The 22,909-nt window shown below is 45.6% G+C and overlaps 1 protein-coding gene across 1 annotated transcript in view; it reads right to left on the bottom strand.

The window, feature by feature from the left end:
• Nucleotides 1–22,909, bottom strand: part of LOC140384457 (F-actin-monooxygenase mical2-like) — a 371,552-nt gene that overhangs the window by 221,726 nt on the left and 126,917 nt on the right. Inside the window, exons 12-20 of the mRNA XM_072466174.1 lie at nt 22,621–22,768; nt 21,286–21,485; nt 18,413–18,525; nt 16,585–16,656; nt 14,408–14,536; nt 11,739–11,861; nt 10,065–10,232; nt 6,165–6,275; nt 2,602–2,694 (exon numbers count right to left, since the gene is read on the bottom strand). Coding sequence (XP_072322275.1) covers nt 2,602–2,694; nt 6,165–6,275; nt 10,065–10,232; nt 11,739–11,861; nt 14,408–14,536; nt 16,585–16,656; nt 18,413–18,525; nt 21,286–21,485; nt 22,621–22,768 — 1,157 coding nt within the window. The remainder of the gene's footprint in view (nt 1–2,601; nt 2,695–6,164; nt 6,276–10,064; nt 10,233–11,738; nt 11,862–14,407; nt 14,537–16,584; nt 16,657–18,412; nt 18,526–21,285; nt 21,486–22,620; nt 22,769–22,909) is intronic.

Raw genomic sequence — 22,909 nt, 5'->3', positions numbered from 1 at the left:
TTGAAGTTACTGTGAAAAGCTCCTAGACTTTCTATGTCTTCATCCAAGTTATTAATGACTAATGTGAATAATTGAGGCCCCAACACAGTGATACACTACTAGTCACCTCCTGCCGATAAGGGTAATTGTCCATTATCCCCACTCTCTGTCGCCTGTCCCTCAATCAATAATTTGACTTCAACTCCTTGGGCTTCCACTTTAGTTAACAGTCTCTTGTGTGGGACTTTATCAAATGCCTTCTGGAAGTCTATATAAATGACATCCACAGACATTCCCTTGTCCACTACTTTAGTCACCTCTTCAAAAAAATTCAATAAGATTTGCAGGCATGAGATTCCCTTCATGAATCCATGCTGGCTCTCCCTGATTGACTGAAATGTTTTCAAGGTGTTCAGTTACCCCATCCTTGATTATAGATTCCAGCAAATTCCCCACCACAGATGTTAGACTAACTGGTCTGTAATTCCCTGGTTTCCCCCTTTCACCCTTCTTAAAAAGTGGAGTGACATGTGCAATTTTCCAATCCAGAGGGACTACTCCTGAATCTAGGGATAGTTAAAAGTTTGATGCACTAATACCTGTCCTACAAATGACAATTGCTTTCTTAAATAACTTTGCTCGAGAGTGTGGCTGACACTAGGGAGGTCGGCATTTATTGGCAGTGCTCTGAGCAGGTGGAGGACCTTCTCTTTGAACAGTTGTGCAGTGACAGACGATACAGTAGACCACTCCAGTTATGATACTGAGTCAAGGATAAAGTGTGGACTGGACATGGTGGGACTGGCCCTGATGTTGTCAGTTGTGTTCATCGTCCCTGGTTTTTAGTGGTGCCCAGTCTACCAGATTAACTGGATTGATTTTCATGTTTTTCCATAGTGGGATTTGGACTCACTAAGTTTTTCTTCAGCATCAAAAATCATGATAACTATTATATCCATTTCCAAATGGCTAACAGCTACAAGTAACCAAAAATAATGCAATGTGGCTCAATATAATTTTAAAAAGCAATTTGAACAAAAAAGCAAAATAAAAAGATACTAATGAAACCACAAAGTTTAAATCCACTGGAGGTTTCCCCTCATCCCAGTGGTATTGTGATTAAAAAACCTTTATTTGAAGAGAGAGGTACTCTCCTTGGTGTCCTGGTATCATGTTGCCATTCTACTCATCACAACAAGCCTTCTTGTACCTCGTCAGTCACCAAAAACAACCCAAAGTGCTTCACCTTCATCAAATTCCATTGACTATTGTAAGGTTAGACAATGGAGCAGCCATTCTATACACAAGCAGATCCCACAAGCAACCATGAGGCTGTCTACTTCCAAATTATAGGAAAAGCTAATGAGGGATGTCTAGTTCAACTATACATTCAATGGCAAATGGGGTGCCACCTGCAAGAGATCGTAAGTGGACAGGTTGATGTGTTCCAAGATCTGGGACTCATGGTCACAATTACAATTCAGTTTGTCCCTCTCCATTCACTTAAGGAGTAGGATCGCCCATTTCCTGTGTGGATTTTGTTGATCGCTGTCCACTGTCTTTGAGGGAGGCCAAATGCTGCTCGATCAGTGATGCGGTGTTGGTTCTTTATGCTGAATGCATTCCCCAATTCCATCCATTTGGACACTGGGATGCTACCAGGCAGTTATGTGGAATTAATGACAACCTACACGTGGTCTGCCTGTGTGTGATGATGCATCAAGTCATGTCCAGCCAACATCATCAAGAAGACAACCTTGAGGTGAATGGCTTGCTCATTAGTCTTTGATTGTGTTGGCTGGGGGAGAATCTTGGGCTGGACACCAGAAGAGTTCTTCTCACTTCAAATAGGAGATCTTTATCATATATCTAAAGAGGTTCAGCGAGGTCTAATATCTCCTTCAGTTCTGCTCGACAATGAAATGCCAGCCTGGATTACGGATTCAAGTATCTGGAACGGTTCTTGAACCCAGGGCCTTATGACTGAGAAGCAACAGCTTTATCTACTAAGGTTATCACTGAGGTTTACATTCTTTCTATTAAGAAACTGCACGGTTTAATCATTTAAAAGAAACATTTCATAGTACTGTGTTTTAAAGGACATAGAGGGTATCTAGACACTGGAGAAGGTGCGAAGCAGGTTTACATGGATGACGCCAGGACTACGAGGATGAACTAATAGGTAGGGCTGAACAGGGCGGGGCCCTTTCCGCTAGAAAAGAGAAGATTGAGGGCTGACCTGTTGGAGGTCTTTACAATTACAAAGAGGTTTGAAAGAATAGATGTAGAAGATGCTTCCCTTTGTGGACAACACCAGACCTTGGGGCCAGAAATATGAGATAGTAACTAATATATCCAATAGGGGGTGGTTAGAATATGGAGCTCGCTACCAAATGGACTGGTGAGCTAAATAGTATCAACACATTTAAAGGAAAACAAGGGGGAGTAAAGAATAGAAACTGAATAAACCAAGTTGTGCAAACTTGTTGATTTGGCAAATTGCACATGGAGGGATACACCCATTTCTTATTCTGTGCTTAATTGTGTCAACTTATTAACTTGTTCTTGACTCTTTGACTTTATTGCCTGATCACGAGGTCTGACATGCTGCCGCACACTCACCTCCTTTCCAGCCTTGACCTGGCTACTGGATTGGTCCCCACTGCTTAAAAACATCCTTTCCAAATTAATGGCTGCCGCCTGCACACTGCGTATCTGATCTCAGAGGACAGAAGTCACACGGGGGCAGAATGGGAGCAGGAGCGAAAGAGAGAGGAGGAGAAAGACCAGAGGGAAAAAAGACCAAGATAATTACAGAGAAAATACAAGGTAAAAGATTTAGACAAACAATTCCAAGAGCAAAAACGGGGTAAAGAGCAGGATTCAGTATTGACCATATTTGCAGAGAGAACACTTAATGATAATTCTCACTATTTTAACAGAAGTGTTAAAATCTGTTTAACCTTAAACATGCACCCCCAAAATGTACATAACAGAGCCAAAGAGTGAAAGGATGACCATTTAAAAAAAACACAGCAAATTGTTGTGAAATGTGGGTGCAGTAAAGGACAGTGGAAGCAAATTCAATTCCTGTTCCAAAATAGATTGGATAAATTACTGTAAAAGGGTATTATTTGCCGGGCTATGGGGTAAGAGCAGGAAGAGTGGGGCTAATTGGGTAGCTCTTTCAAAGAGCTGGCATAGGCATCATGGGCCACATATGGCATGATTGGCCACATATGGCATGATTGGCCACATATGGCATGATGGGCCACATATGGCACGATGGGCCACATATGGCACGATGGGCCACATATGGCACGATTTGCCACATATGGCATGCTTCTGTGCTGCATGATTCTGTAATTTTCTATTGCTATTACAGGCACTAATTAACATTAACTACTGACTTCAAAGTGCTCCACTTTCCTTGTGCAAACTCACAGACACCTGAAAGAGAGCATAAAATTGTGCACAATGTCGCTTAGCATCGGCAGCCCGCAGTTCTAAGCTAGGCAATACCTGTGTCGGAGGATCGGGTGAGTGAGCCATGGCAGACAGCGAAGAGGAAGCAGAGTCATGGGTGGAGCGAGATGTGTTGGCGAGAGAATGGGATGAGCTTGTGTCGGACAGAGACGCCTGTTAGGGCCAGCGTTGAAACACATGATGGAAATGTGGCAGAAATAGCCCAGGAAAAACAAAACAACAAGAGCAAGGCTGAATAAGCGTTATGTTAACAGAATGGCGCAAAAAGCAAGTGAGGCTGACTTAGAGCAATGGAATTCCTAGTGGGAGCAATGATTGAATGGAACTTGGGTTTAAAGTTCAGGATTTCACCACAATTCTCCATCCAGAGGTCCCTCCCAGTTCAACTCCCATGGGATGAGCAAAGAATTTAACCTATAGAATTATTTGATAAATGATGGATGACTGGTGAATGGCAGTTCAGTCTTTCTAACTTACACATTGAACACAGTCGTAGTCCCATTTCCACCGAGAACAGATTAAGCGTGGAATTTAACTGTTTGGCGGAACCCAATCTATGTATCTGCTAAAGGAAAACAAAGGTTGCATTTTCAAGTTATGCAAGGCCAGATCTAGGCTAGATGTCGAATAGTGATTCCATTCCAGGAGAATAGCAATATCTGTGAAGGTCGATTGCCCGCCAATGCTAACCAATGGGGAAGCAAGCAATCAGGGGACATGGAAGCTCTCCGAACGGTGAGAAAGAGAATCCTAGGAGCCAGAAGACTCCCTCCGTCTTTGAACGGTCTGAGCACCATCTGGTTCATGCCCGGCAATGGGTTGAACCAAATTGTGTCAAGTGCCACAGGGCAGAAGCATCACGCTCCATTTGGCGCCCAGCACTAACCCTGTTTTGGAGGGCAGCATGGTGGCGCAGTGGTAGCACTGCAGTCTCACGGCGCCGCGGTCCCAGGTTCGATCCCGGCTCTGGGTCACCGTCCGGGTGGAGTTTGCACATTCTCCCAGTGTTTGCGTGGGTTTCGCCCCCACAACCCAAAGATGTGCAGGGTATGTGGAACACACTAAATTGCCCCTTAATTGGAAAAAATCAACTGGGTATTCTAAATTTATTTTTAAAAAAGAACCCTGTTTTGGGACACTCCCACTATTCTCCCGGAACAGCAGGGTGTGCGCTGCACACAGGTGGAGAATCGGCCCCAAGGAATCCAGAATTCGTAAACCAGAAAACAGGAACAATTTTGACAGGTTACAACCAAAACTTGATTTTATGGGATAAAGTCAAAAAATGTCAAAAGGTGAAAATCTCAAGTGTGGGGGAGAGGAGATGAATCCCCAGTAAGGGGCTGGGATACATTGTCAGTGTGGGAGACAGGGGAATGAGGGTGGAATCCTCAGTTTGGGGGGGGGGGGGGCACAAGGGCGTAGTGTGAAGCATACTAGTGTGTGGGGATAGGTGCAAGCCCAGTATGGGAGAGGGCGGGGCAAGGCTCCAATCTGAGGAATGTGGGAGGAGGCCCAAGTGTGGGGGTGGTGGGGAGGGGGTGCAGAAACACCGGTGTGGGTGAGAAGAGACGAAACCCCAATATGGGGAGGGACAAATTATCAGTGTGAGGGAAGGGTGGCACGGAGGCACAGTGGTTAGCACTGCTGCCTACGGCACTGAGGATCCTGGTTCGATCCCGGCCCTGGGTCACTGTCTGTGTGGAGTTTGCACAATCTCCCCGTGTCTGTGTGGGTCTCACCCCCACAACCCAAAGATGTGCAGGTTAGGTAGATTGGCCATACTAAATTGTCCCTTAATTAGAGAAAAATAATTGGGTACTCTATATTCATTATGTATTTTTAAAAATCAGTGTGAGGGAAGAATCACCAGTGTGGCTCAAGGTGGGAGGCGGTGGTGGTAGGGGGGGGTGGAGGTCCCAGTGTGGGGGAGAGTAGTCTGTCCCATTGCGGGTTGGGAGATCCCAGTCTGGAGTGTGGGGGCCCTCAGTGGTTGGGGGAGGGGTAGGTCCCAGTGTGGGTTGGGAGGCCAGAGTGTGGGGGGGCCCCAGTGGTTGGGGGAGGGGTAGGTCCCAGTGTGGTGTGGGGGACCCCAGTGGTTGGGGGAGGGGTAGGTCCCAGTGTGGGTTAGGAGGCCAGAGTGTGGGGGGTTCCAGTGTCGGGGTAGGATAGTAGCCCCACCTGTCGGTGATCTCAGCCCTGCCACCATGAGTTAAGCACCAGTTGGAGACCTCAATATTGCCCCAAGAGACAGAGGGAGACAGTGATATGCTAATTCACTTTGGCCATGATATTGGGACTGAGAAGAGTATCCGGCTGACCTCTAACAGACAAGTGTTAATGCAACATGGAATTCAGTACGATGGATGTGAATGTTAATAGCTGTAGAATCCAGTTCTACACTCAGAAAGAAAATTTCCTTTCCTCCAGTTGGCTTCAGTGTTAGAAACATAGGAACAGGAGGCCATTCAGCCCCCTGAGGCTGTACCACAATTCAAGTGACCAAGACTGTCTTATGTAACTCCATCTACCCCCTTGATTCTGTAGCAGTTAATAACCCTGGTATCGCTCTCGAATGTAATCTGCAGTTTTTCACTTTGCAACACAGACGCTTCGACATCTCACGGCTTTGAAAGGAGTGCCCCAGTCAGTGGAATCATTGAGACTTTGAGTAAAACACTAGCCGAGAGAGCACACACCTGTTGTCTGAGAGTCCTTCCCCCAAACAGTGCAGTAAGATGAGCTCCTCTCTCCTTTATGCTCTTCCTGCTAAACGGAACGTCACCTTGCGATAGAGACAGAGCTTTCCTCTGTGGTACAGAATGCAAGAGATGGTTAAGACAAAGAGGAGAGAAACCAGACAAAAAAGATGGCGTGGGATCAGGTCAAACGCAGACAACTTCAGCACCGAGGTTAAACGCAGGGGCCTCGGTGATGCTGCTGGCAACACAGCACCCATAGGCTGAGAAACTAATGGCAGCCAACCAATGGAAAAGGGCCAATCTCAATAAAAGAGGTTGCTGGGTAAATCTTCTATGCCTGGGCAGTAATTTGCAGAGCAGATTGCTTATTCATTGTAGGAACAGGAGGAGGCCATTCAGCCCCTTAACCCTGTTTGCATATATAGGATGTACAGCACAGGCAAAAGCCCATTCAGTCCAACCAGTGCATGTGAGCAATTATTCTCCACCTGTCTTTCCTCACTCATCTTATCAACATAACCTTTATTCCTTTTTCCCCCTCGTGTGTCGAGCTTCCTCTTGAATGCATCTCTTCTATTTGCTTCAATCACACTGTGTGGTAGCAAGTTCCACATTCTCACCACGCTTTGGATGAAGGAGTTTCTTTTTTGAATTCCCTCCTGAATTTCTGATGGCTTCTGGTTATGCCCTTCCCCCAAAGTGGAAGCATTCTCTCTGCATCTAGTCTATCAAAACTTCTCATAATTATAAAGACGTCTCCTAGGTCGTCCCCTCTCAACCCTCTCTTTTCAAGAGAAAAGAGACCCAGCCTATCATCTCTCCTGATAGGTATCATCCTGCTATCATCCTTGTAAACCTTTGTTTGCACTGACTCCAGTGACTCTTATTTTTTTAATATAATAAAGTAAGCGAGAAGGACAAGGGTACCAGACATGAGAACACCACCAACTCAAAGTTCCAAGTCACACACCATCCTGACTTCAAAATATATCGCTGTTATTTCACTGTCACAGGGTCGAAATCCTGGAACTCCCTCCCTAACAGCATGGTGAGTGTACCTACACCACATGGACTACAGTGGTTCAAGAAGGCAGCTCACCACCATCTTTCTCAGGGGCAAATAGGGATGGACAATAAATGCTGGCCTAGCCAGCGATGCCCACATCCCGTATATGAATTTTAAAAAGCAGAATTGTGCACAGTCCTACAGGCGTGATCTAACCAAGGTTTGATTCAAGTTTAGTATAACCTATTTGGTTTTCCATCCAATCACTTTGGAATTGAACCCTATTCAATTCAATTGAAATTCTTTGGCTAATCATATCTCAACTCCATTTTGTTCTGGATTTCCCCCACCAGAGAAATCATTTCTCACTGTTCTACCTGTCCTATCAAATCTTTTAATCATCTTAACCATTCAATGAGACTACCCCTTAATTTTCCACACCCAAGTGACTACAACACTATCTGATGTAATCACCCATCATAACATAACCCTCCAAGTTCCCTACGTCAGTCAGGTGAATCTGCGCCATACGCCCTCCAATATCAATATGAATGTTTTGACAAAGTGTCATCCAGATTCAAAACGTTTGCTCCGCTCTCTCTCCACAGAAGCTGCAAGACCTGCTGAGATTGTCCAGTATTTTCTGTTTTAGTTTCAGACTCCAGCATCCGCAGTAATTTTGCTTTTATCTTTCCTGAGGTGCTGTGTCCAGAATTGAGTGCAGTGACTCCATTAACTCAGCTTATTTTCACCCCTTTGATTTCAACCGAGTGGAGGTCAGGATGGAGAGCAAAGGCTTCAATCCTTCGGTTATGGGGGGAGACGAGCGAAGCTGGGAGTAATCTCCTAACAGTCGAGGAGGGTAAGAGGAGATCAAAACTCTTTCCAATAGCAGCAAGGTCAGTAGATGTCAATGACTGCTCTGCTGGATTACTGTCCAGGCACTGAAGACAAAAATTTAACCCACCACCCCATATCAAGATGGAAACATGCAAAAAGAGCAGCATTCTTTGAAATTAGCATCACCACACCACACTCAGACCCCCCTTACATCTCTCCATCTATGACTTGGACAGAACTGTCTAAATCGGTCCCCTTCATCACTTAGAAGAATAGGGGCAGCAGACACGTGGGAACACCACCTCTCCAAGCCACACACCACCCTGACTCGGAACTATATCACCGTTCCTTCACTGTTCCTTCACTGTTCCTTGGTCAAAATCGTGGCAATCCCATTATTACACTAAGGTGGCTGTACCTACACCACCTGGACGGCAGCGGTTCAAGGAAGCAGCTCACCACTATCATCTCCAGTGCAATTCAGGGTGGGCAATAAGTGGCAGCCTTGCCAACAACCAGAGAATTAATCATTTAAAAATTGCATACCGTTTGTTTTATGTCAACGTGATGATGCTTCTGGAACAGCACAACTTGTTTACATTCTAACACAACTGGAAAATACCCAACATGCACAGATAAAAATATTATATACAAATATCTGATTCACAGAAGTGCACAGCTCCCCCCTTCATGCTGGCTAAGTGCAGCGACGGGATTATCTAACCCAAGGCCCATTGCTCAAGAGCAGTACAGGCAGAATCACCAATGCAACAAAGACGACAGCGACAGTCTGGCCAGCCACAACTACAGACTAAAGGATGCCTTCTGACTCTGTGCATTCCATCCTCTCATCCCTGCAGTTAGAGTAGAAAGCAAATGCTTCATCCCTTCAGCTGGAGAAAGTGGGCTTGTTCTTCTTAAAGCAGAAAAATCTAAAGCGGAGATTCAACGGAGTTGTTCAATGGTAGGAGAATAAATAAGGAGGAACTGTTTCGAATGGCTGTTGGGTCGGCCAAAGTGACAGATTTAAGGTAACTGGCAGAGGACCCAGAGGGCAGATGAGGAAAGGATTTTTTAAAGGAATGAGTTATGGTCTGGAACGCCTTGCCTGAAAGGGTGGTGGAAACAGATTCAATAGTAACTTTAAAAAGGGAATTATGTCAGTACTCAAAATGGACAAAAATATCATGGCTATGGGGAAAGAGATGGGGAATAGAATAATTGGATAGTTCTTTCAAAAAGCAGGCAAAGACACAATGGGCCGAATGGCCTCCACCTGTGCTGTTGTTATTGTTTTGATTCTATGAAATGCACAGGTTTAGAACCAGTGATTTTATTCAGCATTCAGTCAGTAAACAAATCGATTAGCATTACGTGTAGGATGCAGGACGGATCAGGGGAATGGAAGAAAAGAGGGGAGGAAAAGAGAGGAGAGAGGAGAAGAGACAGCAGAGAGAGGAGAAAGAGAGAGAGAGAGAGAGAGAGCAGAGCGAGAGAGGAGAGAGAGAGCAGAGAGGGAGAGAGGGAGAAGAGAGATGAGAGAAAAAAAGAAGTGAAAAGAGAGAGGGTGAGGAGGGAAAGAGGAAAGAGGAGAGAAGAGAGAAAAGAGGAGAGAACAGAAATGAAATGAAAATCGCTTATTGTCACAAGTAGGCTTCAAATGAAGTTACTGTGAAAAGCCCCTAGAGGGAGAGAGAGAAAAAGAGAGAAGAGAGAGAGGAGAGAAGAGAGAGAGAAGAGGAGACTGAGAGAAAAGAGAAGAGTGAGAGAAAAGAGAAGAGTGACTAGAGAAGAGTGAGACAGGAGAAAAGAGAAGAGAGGAGAGAAGAAAAGAATGAGAGAGAAGAGAAAAGAGTGAGAGAGGAGAGGAGAGAAAGGTGAGAGAGGAGAGGAGAGAAGGGTGAGAGAGGAGAGAAGAGTGAGGTAGAGAAGAGGGACGGGAAGAGTGAGAGCAGAGAGCGAGGAGAGAGATAAGAGAGAAAAGAGGGGCAAGAGAAGGGAGGGCCGAGTAAAGAGAGGGGAGCAGAAAGAAAGAGGAGAAAACAGATCACCTGGTCAAGTTTTTCTTCTAGACGTTGAAGGCGTTGGAGAACACCAGAAAGCATAAAGGCAGAGTGAGGAGATACAGTCAGACGTTTGGAAGCCCCTGTTTGACTCTCAAGTTTCTTTACGTATTTTGCTTCTCTGATTACTTCCTCAGCATTGGCCACCAGGTCAGACTACAAAAAAATGGCACAACAGGATTAACCTGGGAGAAATAACTAAAACTATGAAAGACAGGAAATCCAGTAAATAAATGCGCACACCAGCCAATCTTCTGTGGTGCTGCACACAAGGAACCAAGACAAAGTATAGTCTTCAGGCGAAGTGGAGTCAAAGGGCAGGAGATTACTGGCATAGGACAGGTCAGTATATTTCTGTTGCCAAGTTGAAGTGATAGGCCTTGTCCTTATTTTCAAAGCTTCCATTATACATTTTCATGTCCACATATATAATGCTAAATTGGCCACCCAAACTACTTCCAGTTTTCCATCAATGGTGACAGTGCACTGCCCCCTCTGGCAAGAAAGTATAATTGCAGGGAGACTGGTTAACATAGGCAGTTCCTATGATGAATGTGGACATTAGAATCTATAATAGCAAAAATAGTGCGTGGACATAAGGGGACAGATTTCCTGTGAGAATTACGGCCAATGTTGCACCTCGAATTCTGCCGCTCAAATTTGTACCTAAACCTCTTGCCAATCTGATTTGGACATGCCAGGAGAAAAACATGGGTGTAAATAATCAGGCTGAAGAACGATGCGGAACTCACTTTATACTCCGGTTTGAAATGTAAAATGAAAGTTTCATACCATCTAACCATTATTCATTCACATTAGATATGGCACGATAAAGATTCCGCAATCCAGGAAGCCTTTCAAGCTTTAATGTGACTTATACTGATGCTGTAAAGATGGGGCAGGATTCTCCATCCCGCCGCACTAGTTTACTGGTGCAGCGTGTCCCTGCCGGCAGCGGGATTCTTCCGTCCTGCCAGCTGGCCAATGGGGTTTCCCCTTGTGGGCAGCCCGACGCCGTTCGGAAATCCCCGGGCATGGTGCGCTGCTGGCACAAGTGAATGGCACCATCGGGAACTCGGCCCATCTGAGGGTGAGCATCGTGGAGGCCCCAGAGAACACCAGGTCGGGCCCGCTAATGACATGCAAATGGTGTTTACTGTACATGCATTCTGGACCGCATTGATGCTGCTGTGGAGGTGACAGAGAATTGTGATTTGGTGTCAAATCGGCGCCCGCCGTGGCATCGGAACTTATTATCCGCCCAATCGCGTTTCGCGATTTCGGCGTCAGCCAACAAAGAATCCCGCCCCTTGTGTTTAATATTATATCAAACTAACCTGATTCACTGAGGAAAGGTCCATTTTGATGCAGCCTTTCCTATCTCTTCCAAAACTTAAACCTTTATCAAATCACTCCATTATTCCTCTGTTCAAATTAAATGGTCCCAGTTTTTCTTTGTGGATTATTACATGGTGTACCACTTTGAAATTTCTTCGCTGCTCAACCATTTTCCACCCTCAATTTAATTCTCTTAGAGGTCTGGCCATGAATAAAAGTTACTCCCAGTGAGATGTATTTGAAACTTTGAACTGAGTTGAAGTATCAATAGTAATGTGCTCATTCACCGCCACATGATTAATCACACAACACAAACCTTCGTACCTTCATTGTCCGTGAGCAGTGAACATCCCCAACTTGGTCCTCGCCTTTAAGAAAACGAGGGTTTGTGCAGCCCTCAGGAGTCGGGGGAAGTGGCGGTTTTGTTACACAGGGAGGCACTGATATCTGCGTGCCATGTGACAGACAGGAGAAATGAAGATACATTGAGAAAGGAGAGGAAACAAGAGAGTTGGTGAGTTTGATAATTGCAAGAGATTAGCATTGAATGGAAAAAAAGCAGGTGCTGTGGTTCACTGCAGAAAACTGGGATGTCAATGTGTCCGAACTTGGTATCTCAATTGGTTTGGTAGATACATTCCTTTGAATGTCTGGGCTCACTCAATGCATAAACTTGCACCTATTGCCTTTATCTACCTCTGTAATGTCACCCGGCTCTGCCACTGGCCCCAGTTCATCTGGTGCTGAAACCCTCATTTATGGCATTGCTAACTCTAGTTTCCACTATTCCAATGCTCTCTTGGCTGGCCTTCCACCTTCAATAAACACAGCTCGGCCAAAACTTGGTATCCAATTCCTAAGCTGTGCCAAATCCCATTCACCCATCACCCATCGTGCTCACTGACTTACGCTGACTCCCATGCTAGCAATGCCTCGATTTTAAAACTCTCAGCCTAGTTTTCAAATTCCTCCGTGGCCTCCCCTCTCCCCAACTCTGTGATATCCTCCAGCTCGACAATGCTCTGAGGTCTCTGTGCTCCTCTAATTCTTGTCTCTTTACCTCCCACTCCCCATCTAAGATGCTCCTGAAAATCCATCCCTTTGACCAAGCTTTCTGGTCAACAGATCACCGAATGTGAGCCTGGTGACATATTTTGACGAACAAGACACTTACAATGTGCTTTGGAAAAGTTTCACCGCGTTAAAGGTGCTAAATAAATGCAAATTGTTGTTGTCATGTTCCCATTTACCTCAAACCTGCAGATACAAACAGATCATAGATTTTTGACTTGTCCACCAGTAAGGAAAAACATAATCAAGCTCTCTCTGATCTCCCACAGAATTCAAACAACAAACCAAGTAATAAGAGGGGGTGGAGGTTAAACTTTACTTCCACCCCTGCCTCGCACCATTTTGACCCTCATGCCACCAAACGCTGGAGCCAGATCTTCATCAGCTCCATTCTCAATCAATTCAACCCTCTCCTTACTGACCTTCACCTTCTGTAGAGCAATAAATGTTGGCCTTGCCAACAATGCCCACATCCTTCTCCTTACCGCCAACTTCCTTACGCCTTAAACTCCATCCGCAAAACATCGTCTTCCTTGGATTTCAGCCAATTTTTCAGCCACCTTGACCCCCGACCCACCTAGACCCCACGCTCTTCAATCCCCTCTCATAACCCCACTACATTTATGTCTCTCCTTAAAAACCCACCCTCCTGACCTTGCTTTTGGTCACCCCATTCTTTCCTTCTTTGACATGACAGACAGTTATCTCAAGGGTCAGTCCGTGTTGGTTAACGCTTTCGGCTCTGAGTCAGTAGCTTTTTGTTTCCAGTCCCACTTCCTGAGACATGAGCGCAAAACCTAGGCTGATGCATGCACTGAGGGAGTGCCGCACTGTCAGAGGTGCTGCCTTTTGGATGAGATGTTAAACCGAGACCCCCATCTGCCTTTGCAGGTGGGATTAAAAGATCCCTAGACTACTATTTTAAAGGAGGGTTTCACCATGGTGTCCCAGCCAAAATTTATCCTTAATTAAGATTACTAAAAACATTATCTGTTCTGTTAGTGGGAGCTTGCGGTGCACAAATTTGCTGCAATGTTTCCTGCACTACAATACACTACACTTCAATAGAACACCATTGGCTAAAAGCACTTTGGAAAACTTTAGAGTTTGTGAAAGGTCCTTTAAATATGCAAGTCATCCTTTCTTTGCAAATGTGAAGTTTTCTCCTCGTTTCTGTGATCCCCTTCATTATTTTGCACTCAATAACAAACCAAAATATAGTTAACCTCCTAACATTAAAAACATTGGTTTCCTTAATAACACTAATTGCTGTTGTAACGTAGGAACAATCTTAGGCCAGTTCACATATATATCAGGAACTGAGATTTGTGCTTCTAAAAGTTTAAGATAGGTGAAATAAAATGGAATCCCACTGGTACCTGTACAAGATCAATTGATCGGCCAATGGAATTCCACTAACACCTGTATAGAATCTAGTGACCAGCCAATGGAATCCCACTCACACCTGCACATGATACAGTGATTGGCCAATGGAATCCCACTCACTCTTGTTAAGGATCCAGTGATCGGCCAATGGAATCCCACTCACAGGTGTACAGGATCCAGTGAGTGGTTAAGGGAATCACATCCACACCTGCACACGATCCAGTGAGTGGATGAGGGAATCCTACTTATACCTGTATACCCAGAGTGGCTAAGGGAATCCAACTCACATCTGAACTTGGTCCAGGGATTGGCTGAGGGAATCCCCATTCACACCTGTACAAGATCCAGTGAGTGGGTAAGGGAATCCCCACTCACACCTGTACATGATCCAGTGATTGGCTAAGGGAATCCCTCTCACACCTGTACATGATCCAGTGATTGGCTAAGGGAATCCCTCTCACACCTGTACATGATCCAGTGATTGGCTAAGGAAATCCCACTCACACCTGTCTCGTGCTCCAAACCGAGTGTCTTACCTGCCTCCGGAGTGAGGAGCTTGGTGCATTCTCTTCAAACTTTGCTAATAACTGTGTTGCCATTGACTTTACTTTGTTTTGGTTCCCAGCACCTTTTGTCTCATTCCCGTCAATTTTGGGATTCACTGCCTGTGTGGAAAAGTCAGACCTGTGTTTAGTACAATCAGAGCCAAGGCCCCACATACCCCAGTGCAAGCAAGCAGAGAGCTGCCAACAAGACAGGAATGTCCGGAAAATATGGAAATACAGGAATCACAGACAGATGTAAAAGCATCAATTTCAATTATATTCGAGCTATAAGGTAGTAAAAGATCCCAAATTACTTTGCAGGAGTTATTATCAAACAAGGATGCCTGCATCTCCCTACAATGGAGAGAGTTCCCTTGGCATTAGGGGTACACTATGCTCAATGTCACTGAGAGCACAGATGATGATGGCATCTTCCCGCTTTATACAAGAACATAAGGACTAGGAGCAGGAGTAGACAATTCAGCCCCTCCGGCCTGCTCCGTCATGCAATACGATCATGGCCGATCTCATCTCGGCCTCAGCTCCACTTTCCTGCCAGTTCTCCAGAACCTTTCAACCCACTACTAATTAAAAATCAGTTAATCTGCTCCTTAAATTTACTCAATGTCCCGGCATCCACCACACTCTGGGGTAGCGAATTCCACAGATTCACGACCCTTTGGAGAAGTAATTTCTCCTCATCTCTGTTTTAAATCTGCTACCTCTTATCCTAAATCTATGACCTCTTGTTCTAGATTGTCCCACAATAGGAAGCATCCACTCCACGTCTACTTTGTCAATACCTTTTACCATCTTATATACCTCAGTTAGATCTCCTCTCATTCTTCTAAACTCTAGAGAGCATAGGCCTAAACTGCTCAATCTTTCTTCATACGGGAAATCCCTCACCTCTGGAATCAATCCAGTGAACCGCCTCTGAACTGCCTCGAGTTAATTGCATCCCTCCTCAAATAAGGGGACCAAAACTGTACACAGTACTCCAGGTGTAGTCTCACCAATGCCTTCTACACTTGCAGCAACAATTCCCTACTTTTACACTCGATTCCTTTAGCTATAAATGCTAAAATTCAATTTGCTTTCCTTATTACCTGCTGTACCTGCATATTAGTTTTCTGAGATTCATTCACAAGGATACCCAGATCCCTCTGCCCCAAAGCAGAGGGACCTGACTTTCCATTTCATCGGCCAAAATGGATAACCTCACACCTATCCATGTTAAACTCCATCTGCCAAATTTTGGCCCCTCACCTAACCTATCCATATCGATTTGTAAATTTCTTACTTCCTCATTGCAAAGTACTATCCCACCTATTTTAGTGTCACCTGCAAATTTATGCCTCTTCTCAACTCCCAGTTTGCTCTCATCCTGCTGTCTGAGCAAGTTGCTGATGATGTGACTGTGGGCCTCTTACTTTCTACTGCACAAGCCCCTTGACACATCCCAATCTTCTCCTTCTGATGTCATGATGGCATGGAGCTTACCCTCTTCACAGCCTCTGCTTCATCGCCCTGTTGTTCTGCAGACCCAGAGGCACTGACGCTGTTGCTGCTCACATCTGTTGCAGCCTTTCTGTGGACAGGTCACCTATTCCTCTGCCCTCCCTGTGAGGATGCAGCAATGGTCCCTGACCAAGGCACCAAAACACCTCCATAAACACTCCACAGAACTTTCAGACACTCTGCAGTAGTAATAGTTCCACACATTTAGTTGGACCGGCTTTGTTATAAAATAACACTAGTTCAGGGCCTATTTTGCTGCTTCATGCCTCTTTTCTCAATACTGAACAATGCAGGTGACATCAGGACCTGCACTGTCTAACTTTGGTATCTCACCTCAGAGCATTGGGGTGAATGATGTCAGCATAGCGCCACTTCCATGTGCTTGGGTGCTCACACAGGAATTAAATATCCCTGAAGTCAGAAGTGATACTATACTAATGGATTCTCGCCTATTGTCTTTTGAAGACAACCAGTAACTGGGGTGTTTTCCCGCTGAGAGAAGACCAATTCTCTAAGTCAACATAATTCCATGAACGACTTGCTTTGCCCAGGAAGGGAATGATTGATTCTTGCATTAGTTAAAGGTAGATCTTTCCTTCAGTTTGCTTTTATGATACAATATTCCGATTGTGCACTATTCCACTAACCTCCTGTGATAGTAAGTCAGTCTTCTTCCTCCTCTTACTTGTGGCATCATTATCTTCACTTTTCTTTTCCTGCTGAATTAAAATATTCATTAAAACACACATTGTGCAGCATATACTGATAACTTCACAATTATACTACAATTCACATTTATTTTTAAATTCAGCATCTGTTCCTACATAGTCTACAATGTTTACAGTTCAAAAGCAGGCCATTCAGCCTACCATTTCTGTGCTGGCTTCCAGTTAGAGCAATCCCAAACTGATATCACTGCCCTGCGTTCTCCAAATATCAATCCCAAACTAATCCCACTGCCTCAATGTCTCCGAATAGCTCTGCATCAATCCCAATCTAATCCCACTGGCCTCAACTCTCCCCATAGCTCCAGATCAATCTCAAACTAATCCCACTGGCCTCAACTCTCCCATAGCTCTGGATCAATCCCAAACTAATCCCGCTGGCCTCAACTCTCCCCATAGCTCCGGATCAATCCCAAACTAATCCCACTGGCCTCAACTCTCCCCATAGCTCCAGATCAATCCCAAACTACTCCCACTGGCCTCAACTCTCCCATAGCTCTGGATCAATCCCAAACTAATCCCGCTGGCCTCAACTCTCCCCATAGCTCCGGATCAATCCCAAACTAATCCCACTGGCCTCAACTCTCCCCATAGCTCCAGATCAATCCCAAACTAATCCCACTGGCCTCAACTCTCCCATAGCTCTGGATCAATCCCAAACTAATCCCGCTGGCCCCAACTCTCCCCATAGCTCCGGATCAATCCCAAACTAATCCCACTGGCCTCAACTCTCCCCATAGCTCCGGATCAATCCCAAACTAATCCCACTGGCCTCAACTCTCCCCATAGCTCCAGATCAATCTCAAACTAATCCCACTGGCCTCAACTCTCCCATAGCTCTGGATCAATCCCAAACTAATCCCGCTGGCCTCAACTCTCCCCATAGCTCCGGATCAATCCCAAACTAATCCCACTGGCCTCAACTCTCCCCATAGCTCCAGATCAATCCCAAACTAATCCCACTGGCCTCAACTCTCCCCATAGCTCCAGATCAATCCCAAACTACTCCCACTGGCCTCCTTTCTTCCCATAGCTCCAGATCAATCCCAAACTAATCCCACTGGCCTCCTCTCTTCCCATAGCTCTGGATCAATCCCAAACTACTCCCACTGCCCCACAAAGTTATTCTAAGTCTTTTCAGGTGTCTACCAAATTGTAAGTACAGCACAGAAACAAGTCATTCAGCACAACTGGTCTATGTTGTGAAACTTTGAAATATCCTACTTCAGGATGTTGAGGATCCATCGTTGAATATATTTAAGGCAGAGGTGGACAGATTTCTGTTCTCTCAGGGAATCAAAGGATTTGAGAAAATGTGGGAAAGTGGAGATGAAACCAAAGATCAGCCGGGATCATAATGCGGAGCAGGCTTTATGGACCAGATGGCCTACTCCTACCTCTTGAGTTGGTGCTAATGTTCCACACAAGCCTCCTCCCATCCCTCTTCATCCCACCCTCTCAGTATATCATTCTATCTCTTTATCCCGCACCTGTTTTTCTAGCTTCACCTCAACCACTCCCCATGGCAGTGAGTTCTAGTTCTAACCGCTCTTGGAGTAAAGATGTTTCTTCTGAATTCTCCATTGAATGTACCGGTGGCGATCTTATATCTCTGGCCCCACGTTCTGGTCTCACCCACAAGTGAAAACATCTGCTCCAAGTCTCCCGTATCATATTTCACGTGAACTTTTCCTTGTGTCAAGTTCCACAAGCTCTACACATCGACACAGAGCTCGTTATGATCCCTTACCTTTGGTGTCCGTTTCCTTGGCAACAGGGTCATGCCATTGAAGATTGAATGTGATTGCCTGGTTGGAGGTGCAGACATGTTATTGCTGCTTTCATTATCCTGTCTGAAGATAGCTGTTGGAAAAAAGATAAAAAGGCAACGTGAAGCCGATGATATAATTTTTAATGACTTCCATCTACAAAAGAATCAAAGGGGAATTTTTTTAAAATCTGGGTCGTTGTGATCTGGAATGCACTGCCTGAAGGAGCTGTGGGTGCAAATTCAACAGCAACTTTCCAAAAGGAATTACTTAGAATCTGACTGCACCATGGTATCATGTAATCAATTGTAATCCACAATACATAAATTTGAAGAATCCTACATCATGCCAGAATGTAGAGTTATTGGCAAATAGATCTGAAAACAGGTTTTGGAAAGGGAATATTGGCAGCGCTATAGGGGAAGAGTAGGGGGAGTGGGACTAATTGGATGGTTCTTGCAAAGAGTCAGCACAGGTATAATGGGCCGAACGACCTGCTTCTGTGCTCTGTCATTCTATGATTTCAAAATGCGGAATCTTCTGAACCCAAGTCTTGTTCAACTGGCCAAATGTTCCGGAGACACAAGTTCAAATCCCACCAAGGCAGCTAGGGAAAGACAATTAATTAAATAAATCTAGATTAAAAAGCTAATCTCATTAATAAAGATCATGAAGTGACTAGATTGTTGTAAAAATCCATCTGACTCATTACCCGGTCTGGCCTCCAATTAACCGCAGACCCACAACAATGTTGTTGACTCTTACCGACCTCCCTGATGGTCAATCATGGTGCTTCCCAAACTATTTTCTAATGTGACCTCATTTTAACACCTGAAAATGAACATGGTTCCAGATGCCAGGAAAAACAAAACAGCAATAAAGCAGCAAAGTCACATTCAGTTTATAATTATTAACATTCATGTATTATAGGTTGACAGATAAATATGAACATCTGTGTTTTTAAAATACTTCAGAAAAATGTTATTTTATGTACTCGTGCAGGTTTCAGCCAAGTTATTCCCTGCTGATCGAAGACTCTTTGAAGTTCCGTTCCCTGTACACCATCTTACACACACCTGAATACCCCTCCGAGTGCAGCACTGCCTCAGTACTGACCCTCCGACAGTGCAGTGCTCCCTCAGTACTGACCCTCTGACAGTGCAGTACTCCCACAGTACTGCCCCTCTGACAGTGCATTACTCCCGCAGTACTGACCCGCTGACAGTGCAGCACTCCCTCAGTACTGACCCTCCAAAAGTGCAGTGCTCTCTCAGTACTGCACTGGCAGTGTCGGCCTGGGATTGTCACTCAAGTCTCTGGAGTGGGTTTTGAACTTGTAATAACCTGCATGGAACACACGGGGTTAGGTTGATTGTTTCCCCCATGTAGCTCAAGAATGGATTGGCGGAACGTGCATACAGACAGTGAAGCGGAGCCTGAAGAAACAAACCACAGGTCCGACGGCTACCAGGCTGGCTCGCTTTCACTTTTCACATAGGACGGCTCCTCATGCTGTTATGGGGGTGGCGCTGCCCGAAATGTTGATGGGTTGCCAACTCCAGACTCGGTTGGGTTTGTTGCTATCCGACATCAGTGCAAAAGTGAGCTGTAAACAAGATTTCCAAGGGCATTACCCGAATAGGTGTTGTCCTCTGAGGTTTCGCACCCGTCGAGGTGGTCAATGCCCGTAACTTTGGTGAAGATCCTCGTTGGTTTCATACCAGATCTTTGTTCGAGGTCAACTCATGAAGCTTGATCATCTTCATGCCTGGCAGTCTTCCTCTCCGACGGCTCCTTGGGGGACTCTGCTCCATGACGGCCCACCGCTCAAACAGCCCCTCGGATGAACGCCACCCCGGTCCAGCCAGTTTATCTGGTTCCACAGTCGGCACACTTGACTACGTTGTTTTCTTCTTGTGATACCAAGGTGCCCGATGTCTGGTCATCTGATTCTGATGTGGAGACACAGACCTCTGGAGTCTGTGACTCGGACGTCATTGTTCGACTAACTTTGGAGGGTTCTCTGCCCAGGCGGTCCGGCTGCAAGTGTTATGATCACCTGTCCTAATTTCTGCTCGTGACTTGGTATCAAAAGGTTTTCAAGGTGCTATATAAATGCAGTTCCTTTTGTAGGACCTCGCATATTCTGCCGACCTTGGTCACATCACCAGTGGAAGGGTATGGAAAGTAGGGCTCGGGGCCGGTCTGGGAGTTGGGCCAAGGGTTAGGGTGTAGAGCTCAGGTGCTGTGTGGTGGTTGGCAGGGTGGTAATGAGAGTGGATTTCCTGCAAATCAATCCAGCTCGTTGTACTCCAGCTAATCCAGTGCCACCACCAGTCAATGCTGTGCCAAAGCCAAAGCTTCCGCGTCACCTGTCGGGGCTCTGCCGGTTTCTTCGGAAGTCTTCCTCGTCATCGGTGTTCTTAAACTTCTTCATCCGCGCCTAGTCTTCATCATCCTCATCGTTCCCTAAGGGGCCTTCAGACTTGGAGGGGGGTGGGTGCTGCAATAACCTGTACGGAACACACGGGCTGAGTTGATTCTTTTCCCCGTGTGGCGCGAGGAATATGAGCTCTCCCGCTAACTACGGGGCTATTACCACGTGTATATAAGGTCAGCCAAATAGGATTTGACCGACAGAAAGGGAGGACCCGATGAAGTCAAATGCGTTATAAATAAACAACTTCATTACATCACTCGTCTGACTCCCTTGGGCTTTATTAAAGAACACAGAACCTCTGACTGAGAGCCGAGAGTGCTGTCCTCTGAGCCCTGACTGACATATAATCAATATTGAGAGTGATCAAATGAATATAATTCATCAACAACACATGTTCAAAGATGAATCACTCACAGGCAGTTGAGCGTTGGTTGCCTCGGAAGTATTCGTAGAACTTGGAGAGGTACATAACCATGCTGAGTTTGTCGGGCTCGCTGACTGAGGCCATCTCCTTCCCTGTGGTGACCGGAGAGATTCCAAATTCACGTTCTGCTACATCAAAGGCCAGCTGGTTGTTTTTGGCAGCATCTTCTTCATTCAGCGCATCATAGTCACTGGGGAAGAAAGAAGAAGGGCCACATCACCAGTGGAAGGTTATGGAAAGTAGGGCTCGGGGCCGGTCTGGGAGTTGGGCCAAGGGTTAGGGTGTAGAGCTCAGGTGCTGTGTGGTGGTTGGCGGGGTGGTAATGAGAGTGGATTTCCTGCAAACCAATTCAGAGCCTTCAAAAATACCAAACTTCACCAGTAATGCAAAACCCAAACTGTGACCAAGGTCGGCAGAATATGCGAGGTCCTACAAAAGGAACTGCATTTATATAGCACCTTGAAAACCTTTTGATACCAAGTCACAAGCAGAAATTAGGACAGGTGATCATAAGCTTGGTCAAACGGTTGGGTTTGAAAGGAGGATGGAACAGAGAGGCAGAGATGTTGAGGGAAGGAATTGCGGAGCTTCGAACAAAGCCCGTACCAGCCTCCCCGAACAGGCGCCGGAATGTGGCGACTAGGGGCTTTTCACAGTAACTTCATTGAAGCCTACTTGTGACAATAAGCGATTTTCATTTCATTTCAAGACAGTTGTAGGCATGGCCACCAATGGTGAAGTGGAGTGCGTCACAGAGGGACAAGAGGTCAGAACTGGAGGATTGCAGAGATTTCAGAGGATTTTATAGGGCTGGCAGAGTTTACAGAGATAGGGAGGGGTAAGGCCATGGAGGGATTGGAAAATGAAGATATGAATTTTAGCATGTTTAGGGATTGGGTGCTGGATTAGGTTTACGGGCAGAGGGGTCGGGGTTGCCTAAAAGGGCAGTAGAAGCACATTCAATGGTAACTTATAAAAGGGAATTGGATGAATTCTTGCACGAGGACCAAGCATAGAGCTATAGGGAAAGAGGTGAACTAATTGGACAGCTCTTTCAAAGAGCTGGCACAGGCATAATGGGCCAAATGGCCTTTGCATGTGCTATCTTGTTCTATGATTTGGAGCATGGTAGACCTGTTTGCCAATGCATTCATTTTGTAAAGCAAACACCCGTAGCAGGGTTTGCACCTCATGCCCTTTATTCCACTATGCAACAGTCAACTCCACTGGAGTCCCCGGTGCCAAGCAATGTAAGAAGAGCTCAGGTTTGGTTCCAACATTAATCCACCGTCGATATTACATTTAATGCAAAAATTAAATCGTACATTAGTTGTGGGCAGAAGTGATGTATGATCGCACACAGAGCCAGACCGTTACTCCAGGAGGTGGTGAGGTCAGTGATGGTCACGTCCTTGTAACTCTCGGTTTGCTTCTGGCACCAGGTCAAAAGCCTATTGGGACGAACCTCCGACTCTGTGATTGAGAGGTAAACACAAGACAATGGATAAGCAGCTTGGTAAAATATCACGCCGAGTGTTTCCTCGATTTCAAAGTTACAGAAAGCAGCCCATTCAGTTGCACTGGTGTCTCTGCTCCACACATTCTCCTCGCACT

Source organism: Scyliorhinus torazame, chromosome 10 (genome assembly GCF_047496885.1).
Source record: "Scyliorhinus torazame isolate Kashiwa2021f chromosome 10, sScyTor2.1, whole genome shotgun sequence".
NCBI classification, from domain to species: Eukaryota; Metazoa; Chordata; class Chondrichthyes; order Carcharhiniformes; family Scyliorhinidae; genus Scyliorhinus; species Scyliorhinus torazame.
The sequence above is the reverse complement of the archived record's forward strand: the minus strand, read 5'-3'. Positions and strand labels throughout refer to the sequence as shown.